The sequence below is a fragment of the Sceloporus occidentalis genome, unplaced genomic scaffold (assembly GCF_023333645.1).
Source record: "Sceloporus occidentalis isolate IW3139 unplaced genomic scaffold, rSceOcc1.0.p SCAF_28, whole genome shotgun sequence".
Lineage (NCBI taxonomy): Eukaryota > Metazoa > Chordata > Lepidosauria > Squamata > Phrynosomatidae > Sceloporus > Sceloporus occidentalis.
Window position 1 is genome coordinate 12,150,632 of NW_028317008.1, and position 12,897 is coordinate 12,163,528.

General features: G+C 34.9%; 1 protein-coding gene across 2 annotated transcripts in view; it reads right to left on the reverse strand.

The window, feature by feature from the left end:
* Positions 1-842: 842 nt before the first annotated feature.
* LOC149299833 (methionine-R-sulfoxide reductase B3, mitochondrial-like) overlaps positions 843-12,897 on the reverse strand; it is a 35,690-nt gene continuing 23,635 nt past the window's right edge. For both annotated transcript variants that reach the window (XM_089486180.1, XM_089486181.1), the window contains exons 5-6: positions 2,401-2,498; positions 843-995 (exon numbers count right to left, since the gene is read on the reverse strand). In XM_089486180.1, coding sequence (XP_089342306.1) covers positions 843-995; positions 2,401-2,498 — 251 coding nt within the window. The remainder of the gene's footprint in view (positions 996-2,400; positions 2,499-12,897) is intronic.

A 12,897-nucleotide genomic window follows, 5' to 3' on the forward strand; every position in this document is an offset into this window, starting at 1 on the left:
AATTTGACATGTTCGATTGTGAAAGATTTCCGATTTACAGTATTTGCAGTGCCATGATGCCTACCTGATGCAAGATGTTGTTTTACTGAGGCTAGTATAATTTCCTGCATAAATAAGAGTCTTATTGCTCAACAAGTGATATTGATAACCTATTTTTTTTAGCACATACCTACAAGGCTATGATTCAACCCTTGATTATTAACAAGAATACATGACCCCCAAAACACCACAGAAAAAGAGCTATATTAATAAATATTTTTAATACAAAGCAGAGTGTAAGGGAAAAAAATCTTTGTTTTGCACACACATTCTTTTTCCCTTTGGGACACTTAAAGCTGAATGACAAAATTCATGTTCCATTGTGCTTTATCATCTCCAGTGATGTTCTGGATTTCTACTACTGATGAGAGATTTGTTTAAGTTGAATAAGACCCAGGTCGAATATGATGCTGATACAATGCACAAGAAAAATAAGTTTTATTTTTTTTTTTTGTTTTGCATGAGATCCTAAAAATTCTTAATAACATTAGATGAAAAAATAAGTATTCTTAATTTGTAAACGCTCAAAAGAATATTGCTATTATTTAATGCAGCTACAGTACAGTGTTTCATAATGTCAATAATATTACATTAGAAAACATTCTATTCATTTTACAAATATATACATATGTAAATTTATGTGGGTTTCACAAACAGGGAGAGTGAAGAAAAATGCTATATTTATATGTTCTGCAAACTATGGATTTAGTGTAGCTATAGTCAAGGAGCATTGACTTCAGAATTAGGGGCTTCCTCATAGCCACATATAAAAAAAACCAAAACCTTTTCTTTAGTTATTTCATTCACAATTCATTCTTTTCAGATGTGGACGTTGCACCACTCTGGTCACCATCAGAAGCCTCCGGTACAAAGTTCAGCGACGCAGAGTTTATACAATATCTCTTGCCTGTAGGACGAGGGCCATCATCAAAGATGTGCCCAAGGTGGGCACCACACTGAAATTCAACAAATGAAACCATTACAAATCTGTTTATATGTTTGCAAGCTTTCAATCTAGAGGGAAATGGTAACATGTAAAGTGTAGGATATCGTGGTGGAAGAGCTAGTGCAACATTTGAAGATGTACAGTATGTATTGGTCATCTAGATAGGTGCAGCTGTCTGAAAATAATTATCTCGGAACTAAAACAGTTTTAACACGGAAAGCAATACAATATTTCTGAATACTAAGTTGTAATTGGATAATAAACACATGTTGATGTAAGTTCCTATTTAACATACTAGAGAGCCCAATTAATGTTCTAAGTGGAAAAGTACCTTTAAAACAAAATGCGAGCCACTGTGTGAGACAAAGAGAGACGCTCAAAAGCAAGCCACCCCAAAAAATATAAGCCAATCATAAAAAGGAACGCTATTAGAATATTGTATTTCAAGAAATTATATATTTGTGAAGTATTTAAAAAGTTACCTGAATAATTAAATGTAATAATCACCTGACTTCAAAGACTTACTGGTTAATAAATGCCGTATTTTAAAGCTTTATGAATCTAAATATATGTTAACATAACTACTGCTTCCATGTACCATTCCTTACATATACATTTTACAAAATATATGACTGTTAAAATGCAAGTGTGCAGTATCTTATACCATGTACAGGTTAGTTTCCAAATAGTTATGGAATGTTATTTCCTGTCACCTTCCTAAACTGAAAATATATTACTAGTGCAACAAGGTGTAAAGCTCACCATAAAACACTATGCTGTGTTTCAGCCTCTGTTGGTGACTTTCTGGCATCCAAAACATAGAACCATCAGCTAACTATTAATATAATGCAGTATAAAGTTTCTCTTTATTAAAAAAGAATAGGGGACCCCATAATCAATCCCAAAACTCTTATGTGAGGGTTATCATTTACTTAGTACACATGTTCACAAAGTTTCATCCAAGAAACGATAAACTACTTCCTAGCAGATCAAAAGGTTATGTGACGGACATATCTGTATTCAAGACTACCCAGCATTTTAAAAGGCATCACTTGGTTCGTATATCCCTTTAGTTAAAGTTATATAGAAGTTCATTCCTTAACTAAAGCACTGCAAAACTTGGGCTAGCACTAACTTAGGTAAGAGTAATGTGAATTTTTATATCTAATTTTGTATTTACCAATTACGATATCCTTAGAATACACCATATGTATCTTTCTTTTCTTCCACAATTGAACTACATCCTGTACAGGTAAAATATTTACTAACATATGGTATAGTCTGTTTACAAATACATTTTGTTATGCTAAGATTTGTTTTCTAAATAGTCCCAAATAACATAAAAGTGAAAGAATGGAAAATGTTAAGCTTTTCTGCATATCAGGCATCACATTGAGTTACAAGTATATACCTACCTGACTGCAGCTTGTCTCCACCCTGTGCATGCCATATGAGAAGTCATCATGAAATGTTATGGCCTCTGGATTCATAACATCATAAAAAGAAGGCCAGCCTGCAAAAAATGCAAGAGATCACGATTTACTACATTCCCATTAATTTTCCTCATTTTTAATATTGATGTAGTTTCCAGCTCCACCTTTCAAAGGTGCAGGATTTCAGTATATCCACACAAATGGCCCGGATAAAGGATATGTCAAGAAGACTGAAGCACCTGTGATGTCATCAGGTAATACTGACTACATAGACTTAATGGACAGGAGCTGGGTACCCCTGATGTATTTGACATTCCACTCAGTGTACGAGCACATGCTTCATCAGTGTTTCATCTTATGATTCAAATTTTTGGGACCCAAATCCTTCAGCCTACCGCCTTTCCTGCTCAGGTGTCTCACTTTCCTAGAGACACAGAATTATTTGATTGATTGATTTATATACATCTATCAAATCCAACAGCCCCCTTCAAACAGAACAATTTGGACTTACAGAAACAAAACTTAAGGAGGGCTCTGCTCAAATGAGCTTACAATCAAGAGGAAAGTTTGGTGTACCACAGTTTTCTATTGCATAAAATGCCTTGGTAATGTATATATAGACTGCAAAAAATGTGCTTATTGAATATATTGTGTAAATAAAATGCATTATTCTTCTAAAGCCTTACTGAGTTATATAAATAGCTATTAACACATTATAAAAACAACAACATTTCAGAAAGCTCCAACACTCCGAGCTTTGCCTCTAACCGCACCCTGTGTATTCTCTGGCCCTAGAGAAACGTTTGAAGGTGTGGAATATTTGTGTATTACACTTACACCAGAAATGACTTTTAAAGACTTTTGTACCATTGATGGCACTGAATTACCTATACCCCTTAAGGTATATCAGATTATTTGTATGAGGTGATGACTGAAGGATGCAGATCGGCAGTGCCAAGACATCCAATATCACTATTTCGTATTCTTGATGCTGAGTGTGGCTAATGTTGATGCAAACATACTAAAGCACTTTTAATATAGAGAGCTACAAAGAGCTCTACTTTAGGTCACTTTGGGCTACCATTACCTTTACAGTTAGCGAAGATGTAAGCGATGTAAGCTGGAAACGTGTGCTGACAATGTGACAATTCTATGCTGGATTCATGAAATAGGGAGTTTTCAGCGCCCTGATTTTTACTATATACTATGAAAGAGCAAAATTAAGAGAGCTTCTCCTGCAAGAAGGTTTGAGATGGCCCGGTATAACGCATAGATAAAATGAGAGATTTTGTTTAAACATAACAAATATGAGACATCTTAACAAACAGATAAAAAAAATAATGGTGTTGCCTGAATTTGAAGACCGTATGTTTCACCTTAATAAATATACAGCACTTAGGACATTTAAATGGTCTATGCCCTAACCCTTATAGGTGAAAAATAAGGCATTATAGATTTACTTTGTATTATTCAAACTGAATCCCCCAGGCAGGCAGAGCCACACAGTTTGCACACACATTTGGAACCCTTCAATGATAATGTATAAAACAAGCAAGTTATAGCCTAATAATATCAGTCTTTTGCATTATCCTATATATAAGCATATGCAGTAACAAATAACATGCCTGAACAATTCTGAGAGTCAAAGCATACATGGAAAAACAAGTAAAAGTCCAACAGATGGTGCAAAAGAGCTAAGAAACCATGTACTGTTCATATTCCTGCAGAGCTGCTACAGTCAACACAACAAGGCAATGGCGGGTTCCATTGGCAGCTCAGTTCTAGAGTATACATACACATACACTCACACACATACACTGAAGGTGCAGGGGTATACTAGATATGGGCAAACACAGGTGTAAATCATATCAGGTGCAAGCACAGTTATAGTTTATAAGAATATATTCGTAAAACTTCTTGTGTGACAGTAGCATAGCTTTGTTAGTGTTGCTTTGCATTAAAGTTGTTACGACATTAATGCAACTTTGTATTATATTGTGGCGGTATGTGGTTCTGTTCCTTGGGGTCTTAACATTTCAGTTTCATGTAAACATATAATTATAGTTTATTCAATGATAACATGTGTGGTGCATTCCAAAGATTTAATTTGCCTGCACGGTATTTTAGTAGAAAAAAATTAAGATGCAGATCATTGTATTATACAATTTAGCCATTTTCTTACAGGAGGAGGCATCAAACGTTTATTAAGCATATTGCATTGACTTTAACAATGATAGATACGCTTTTGAAGACAATGAGTGTAATACATACACAGAAATGGTGGATTAGGATAAGCATCTGATAAAATATATAAAATTTGTTTTTTTCCCAAAGGTGATTTTTAAAAACATAATGGGGGGGGTTTAAAACGTGGTCTTATTTTTACAGTGCATAATGGAAGGTTCTTGCTGATTAGATCATATAAATTTGAATTTGATGGCAGATATAAACCATTCGGCCCAATGATATGTAGAGATATATACAGTATAATAGTACAATCGGTCTGAAAACACAAAACCTAGTGGTCATAGGAAACAGACATTAGCATCCCTTATTCAAGGCAAACTCACAATCATGTTGTCTAAAACAGAAAATTAGATAACTATTTGATCATATTGCAACATAAAGTGCATATTCCACACTCTTTCCATGAACTGAGAATTTCACATAAGAACATATTTAATAATCTTACATTACACTGTTACATATCCTGTATCAAATCAAAGAACACGCATTTGTTAAAGATGTTTCACTAAAGAAGAGTAGCCACATTGTGGCAGAAACATCTGAATTATCCTCTAAAATCAGAAAATCATAGGGAATTCCATATGGAATTAAGAATACTTGTTCGGGTAGATATCCTCTGGTATGCTTGGAGAAAGGCGTCGGGTCTGACATGACAGTAGTGTGGGCCGGAATATAACCCTTTTGGGAGCAGGGGAATGGGAAAGAAATTGTTGCTTGATTTGAAAGTAGAGTTTCAAAACATTCTCCTGATTATTACGATGATTAGTCATTGGAAATATGAACAGAAGTATGACTTTTAACAAACAAAAAAGTATTGGATTTTTTTCCCGCTTATGGACATGTGAATCCTTAACCAAATAAAATATGTTTATATCTGTTTTAGACACACTTTTCCTAGCTAAAACCAATTTAGAATAAATGTTATTTGATACAAAATACAGGAACATTTTAATAATTTATAGTTAAGTCCAAGCCATCAGCAATTTTATTTCTGGTCTTGATTAAATAATGTATATCTTCTGTGCACTGGCTCATTACAAAAACACTCTACACATTCTACCCCGGGACACTAATCAGTCCTGAAATCTCTGAATCTCACGTGTCAAAAGACATCACTTTCAATTGGCTAGACATTTTAAACAAGAATAGAAGAGTTTTCTGTGATTCTCTTGTAACCTGGATTTCACCTCATTTTAAACACACAGAAGGTAAAAGGATATCCTGTGGCATTTTTTCTGAATGGTTAAATGATCCAGTACATGTGAAATTCTATATCAGTGAGTGATGAAAACCTGATTGGTCTGTGGCCTACTAACTACAGACCAACAGCGAATTGAAAGGTTTATTCATAGAATTAGACACAAGCACGACCAAAGGGAAATAAATGAGATCCAAACAAATGAACAGTCTGCACTGCAAAATGAAACGGCTAAAGTTTTGAATGAAACTACTTTGGATAAAATGAGAGACACCAATTTCCTAGAAAAGCATAAGTCCGCGTAACCTCTTTCCCCAGGTATTTTACACACAGAGCTAAAAAAAAAATCCCATCTACACAGTACCTTAAATGGTTTAAGGAGCCAAGCTAAAATCTAAAAACTACAAAGACTAGAAATTCTAGTAAGAGACAGGAAATCGTTAAGGAAATGTATTAAAAATAATTTTTGACACTTCATAGGTGGACAGGTAAGTACACGGGCCTTCTACCAGATTATATATTAGGAACACAAGGCATGGGCCTTGGTCTGCCCATAGCAGCTCACTATAGGACAATTGCTCAGTAGGGGTTGCTAAATGACCCTACACTACTGTGTGTGTGTGGGTATGTGTAAATGCACATATGTCTCAGGGCCTAATCCTGTACTAGTTCAATAATGTACTAAACCACTAAAATTTACAAATAATACAATCTTCTTTGGAACCAGTATAGAATATCTCTTGCTTAAAGTATATCCACTGTTAACCATGTAATGCAGCTTATCACCCTGTCAACATTTGCATAAACACTCACAGTATTTAAAACAATGGATTTTATGCTTTTTCTAAACATCTGGAACATTAGGTCAGATTTCATAATCAACTACAGAAATAAAAAAATGGGGTGTTCTGGGTAGTAGCATCTGCCGGTAAGGTTATGTTAGGCTTTGCAGGATTATGCTAGGGTGTTTCACATCACACAAGTAAATACATGTCTATTGTCTGCAGGGCGACAATATCTCAGTGGCTGTTGGGTGAACAGTCAAAGTAATCACTGGCTTATGAAGAAGGCTCTTCTAACCATGGATAGTTTCTAGAAACATTGCAAAAGATTTTAGTGTGAATATATCTAGTAGCAGACAGCTCAGAATTTTAATTTGCATTTTGTTGCTCTCACACTCTCACTCACTCTCCAAGTCTTCCTATCTTCTTTGTCTTCTTACCCTTGGCTCTGCTTCTTCTTTTGCCTCTTCTTCTTCCGTCTTCATTCTTTGTGCATTTCTCTCCGGCATCAGCTCTGCAAAAGTCTCTGCACACATCCTCTCCCCCCATTGTAGGAAGCTGTCTCCATGTGGTGGGCCGTGGCTCCACCCTTTCGTGGAAGTACTCCAAGAAGCCAGAATATTGCAGATGGATTTCTGGAGAAAGAAGTGTTTCGCACCTCTATTTCTCCACAAATCCATCTGCAATATTATGGGTTCTTGGAGTACTCTCCCCCTTTTCTCCATTAAGAGAAAGTGAATGAAGGTGTAAAAGCATGTGAGAGAGCATGAGGGAGGGTGAGTGGCAACAAATTTTGTTGCCGAATGGAAAAAGCCCTCTGAATTTCGTCAGAAATCATTTTTGGTCCAGGTGCACAAGTCTAATATTTAGTACTGTTCTACATTTATGACTTTGGTAAATATATTTACAACTGCAGACGTATCAAGATAAATAAAGGAGGAAACCAAAACAACATATTGTTAGCAGCACAAAATAAGAATATTCCATTATATTGGCCACCTAATCTATTTTATCTTCTTAGATAGTATGAGAAGTAGCCAACAGTCAGTTTTCCTTCTCCAAAGACTGAGAATGATGGGAATCAAAGTTAAGCAATGTTTAGAAGCCCCTATTTTGATAGATAATATGCCAATTTAACTGCTTTGCAGATAGTAATCAGCAATGCAGTGTAGAGGAATATGCCATTTATTATTACATTGCCATTATTCATGGTGGAACTTTTAATACCGTCAATGAAGAATATGAAGGCTATACATATAGTGGATTGTCCAAGCCTTATGTTACATGAGCACATTTAAATCTCAGTTCCCAAAAGGACACAGTATCTGTTTTATTTGTATTACAACAAAACAGACTCTGGAACACACATTTACAAATCTACAATAAGAGACTATGATCAGATTGCAATGAGGAAACATCACTGCTTGCCTCATTCTGCCGTCACGACTCAAAAGCCTTATAGCTTAGGTTTTACACCCCCCCAAAATACTGTAATTAGAACCATTCTTTTTAATTTCATGGGTATTTTATCAGTGACTAATATCAAACAATGCCCCCATTCCTTTTGATTCCTCAAATACATTTGACAAACAATCTATTTTATTTAGTATATCTTGGACTTGTACATCAGATGTAACTATGCAATTTGTAGTATCCTGCCCCTGGCTTAGGACCATATACAAATTGGTTATATAAGCACCAAAGATGTATACGAGCAGGGCTCTCTCCACCTTATGTATTGTTTTGTCTTAGCCTGCCAATTCTAGTCTCGCCATACCCCTTGAATATATGTTTTGAATGAAGTGCTGCATAAATTGTTGGCGCTATATAAATAAAAGATAATAATAAAATGTTCAGTACATATGGTGGGTGGATTGCAAATAGGATGAAGGAATGCCATTCATGTGCTTCTGAGGAAAGATTTTATGTTAACTTGGTCTCTCTGTTTGCCTTGATAGTGTATAACTATGTACAACCACTGGTTGTTCCATCAACCCGACATTAATGGAACATCATAACTAATTGAGCTCCATCACATGCCACCCACAACTTAAAGGCTGGATCTGGAATCTTCAAAATCACTAACTCATTTCAACAAAAAAAACCAGGTCAATATTAGATCATCGTTCCTGTTAAAGTGGTCAATGCAGCTAAAGTATAGGATTGTCAAATGTCTTTGCTTTGAAAAGAACACATCACCCACATTCACATTTTAAGAGCTACGTGGAGATCAGAGAACAGATTTGTTTGAAATATGTGAAGTGCAGAGTTATTTCAGGTAAATGTTAAGTACAATTATACTACACCACTATCCTTTCCCTTATTTCATCAACAATTTACCTGTGTTTCGTTTTAAGTTTAATTTGGGAATCCACTTACATAGTAAATGTTTACATTAAGAGGACATGAGAATGTGAGATATATTTAAACTGTCAAGGATGTTGTGAACAATTGCAGCTGTAATTGGAATGTTCTGTGATCTCAGTGTTATCCTCAGACCTTGCCTGGGAAACCGTACACTATTTTAACTATTGTAATTAAATGTTCCTGTGTGATATATCTTACATTTGTCTAAGTGTAGTTTCACTGAAATCCTTCCTTAAATATATAAGAAAATGGCAGTAATATACTGGAAACCTGTCTAAGCAAGATTCACAATTTTTTGATAATTTAATATTTTATTTTTAAGCCCTTTTGCAGTGTATATAATGAAACACTATAAATACTATACAATATATATATATATATATATATATATATATATATATATATATATATATATATATATATGCAACAAAAGGGTACTGGAAATTGACAATTATTTGCTATAGAACAGTACCAAGGTTTCAAAGTTTAACAGAGGTTCAAACACAGCATTTCTGGACACTTATATGTAGTGACAATTGTTAGATGCTAGTCTAAAAAAGGCTGAAATGTAAAACTGTGTTGATTTTCAATCCAAAGTCATATGAATACATCTCACAATATATGGTGTATATATTGGATCAAGTGTAAGAAGGATTATACTTTCTATTTTTGTACTATTTTTGGCACCTATAGCTGTGGGTTCTTGATTCACGGAGTACTTATGAAATAAGTACTATATAAAAATTAGTTCCCTTTACATTAGATATTCTGCAAAAAAAAAAAAAAAGGGGCTTAAAAGGTAATCAATGGCACATGAGGTGAAAAGAAAGGAATGGTAAAAACCGTTTACAGATGAGCTCACAGTTCCATCACACCTCAAGAAAATCAGGAATACCCCGCATCATTTATTGTGTTATTGTAATTCACAGTATTGTATTTTCCTGAAGATTGTTTCCATATTTGTTATAATTTTATACACTTTAATAGATCGATCTAAGAATAATTTTGAAATTCTCCTTTTTGCTTTTATGGTTAATAAAATTAAAACCCCACTTTTTGGTTTATCAGAAAAGAAAAAAGGAAGTCTTTCCGCGTCCAAATACCATATGCTATCAAAATGATGTGTTGTGTGTGGATGTGTCATATATGCCACATTTATTGGCTGCAATATAAAATACTCAGTGTACTTGACATCATACACCGGAAATGTTTTAATGCATTCTTAAACCCTAAAGCCTTAAAAAACTTTAATCTTCGAAATAAGTTGTTGGCAATTATTGCTTGTTCATGGTTTATATCCTCGTTGTTTCCAAACTGTTTAAAATAGAATGTTTAAATCACTAAAATACAATCAAATGAATATATTTTGTAACATAAACACTGTGATCTTGAAAAACTGGGGGAAACCCAAGATGTTCCTTTTATACTGTTGCAATATGCTATCTTACTCATAACAAAATGGACCTTATTTCAGAGAATTGGCACAGAATGAGAGACAACCTATGAAAACCATACATCCTATAATTACATATGTACTGCACATGGTCAGAAGACTTAACTTGTAAAATTCAAATTTATTTTTGTAGTGAAATATTTTATTTTGGCAGATGTGACAAAAGCACAATAGAGAACAAAAAAAAGGTCACTTTACGGTTTATTTGACACAAAGATTTGAAGAAGTGAAAGAATCTTTATATATCTTAATATTTTAAATATATTTGTATTTTTATATATCAGTGCCTTATATACAGTATGTCATATATATATATACACACACATATATATATATACATATATATATATATATATATATATATATATATATATATATATATATATTATACACACACATACATACAGACACACACAAAATAACAAAATGTACAAGCTACTGGGTACTGCTAGAAAACTACAACCGCATATACATCCACACATACATACACACTATATAATCAACAGTATTGGGACACCTGATCATTACACCATCAGGGACTTTTATGACATTGCATCCTAAATAAACATAAACATTAATATGTAGTTGGTCCCTCCTTTGCAGCTATAACGGCTTCCACTCTTCTGGGGAGGATTTCCACGAGATTTTGGAGTGTTTCTGTGGGAATTTTTGCTCATTTATCCAGTAGAGCATTTGGGAGATCAGGCACTGTTGTTCGACAAGAAGCTCTGGCTCGCAATCTCTGTTGCAGTACATCCCAAAGGTGTTAGATGGGGTTGAGGTCAGGCCTCTGTGCGGCAAGTCAAGTTCTTCCACACCAAACTCATCCAACCATGTCTTTATGGACTTTGCTTTGGGCACTAGAATACAGTTCCCACAATGGAAGCATAGCATTGTCCAAAATGTCTTGAACTGAACTGGAATGGAGATTGTTTCATATGTTTACTTATTTAGAATGTGATGTCGGTGTAATAGTCAGGTGTTCCAGTACTTTTAATTATTATTATTTATTATTTTATATAGTGCCATCAAATTCCATAGCGCTGTACAATGGGTGGACAGGACAAAACATGTAGTATGTAACATAACAATTTGACTTAGAGACAACATGTGAGGATGGCCCTGCTCAAACAAGCTTACAGTCTAGATTATATATATATATATATATATATATATATATATATATATATATATATATATATATATATATATATATATATATATACCCCATTTATATATTAACCCCTTAATGACAATTGCCGGTATGAGCGGCATGTCTTTAAACGGGTGCAGAAAACGATCTAGGTTCGCTTTCTGCACCCAAACGGCGTTGCTGTAATGCCTCGACCTCGAGGCATTCAGCAATGCCACGATGGGCACCAGGGGCCATGTTTGGCCCCTCCCCGGGGCGTCAACATCCGCCATACATTGTATGGCGGTGGACGCCCGTTTTAAAAGCGTTTAGGAGGCGATCAACGATCACCTCCTAAACTTAAATGGTGTCGCTGGAATGCCTCGATCAGGAGGCATCCAGCGACACCAAATACTTACCCCAGGGCGGGCTTGACAAAGACTGGTGGTAGATATAGTGCATGGAAAGAGTTAAATTGCTAGCATTTGAAATACCCTGGGGTGTCTAGTTTTCAAAAATATATGGTTTTATTGGGCATACTGAAATGGCCCAGCTCAAGGATGTACCAAATGGGGCATGGGCAGTGGATCCCCAAATGCCAAAGTTCAACATTGAAAAATGCGCATGCCCCAAATGTGGCCCTTTTGAACCCAAACAGCCAGACAAAATCATTCATGTGAGGTATCGCTGTACTCAGGAGATGCTGCTGAACACCCTGGGGTGTCTTGTTTTCAAAAATATATGATTTGATGGGGTAAATTGCATTGGCCGGCTTCAAAGATACCCGAAATGGCACATGGGGGGAAGAATTACCAGATTTGGAAAAAATGGTTTTGAAATAGCAAAACGCTACCTGTACTTATTGCTCCATAACGTGCAGAAAAAAGCAAAAAAACATAAAAACATTGGGTATTTCTAAACTCAGGACAAATAGTAGAATCTATTTAGCAGGTTTTTTCATGACCTTTTATAGATGAGTAAAAGATTTTTCAACTAAAAGTTAGAAAAAGTCTTTTTTTTCTAAATTTTTCACCATATTTTATACTTTTTTTAATAGTAAATAATATGATACAATCAAAACAATGTCATCTAAAGAAAGCCCTTCTTGTCCTGAAAAAAACAATTTATAACTTGTGTGGGTTCAGTAAACGGGAAAGAAGAAAATTACAGCTAAACACGAGCAGCGCAGAAATGTTAAAACGGCCATTGTCACGAAGGGTACAAAAAGTAAAATCAGCCTTTGTCACGAAGGGGTTAAAGGAACACTTTAAGATCAGAAGAAAGAAAATGAGTCTGAAGG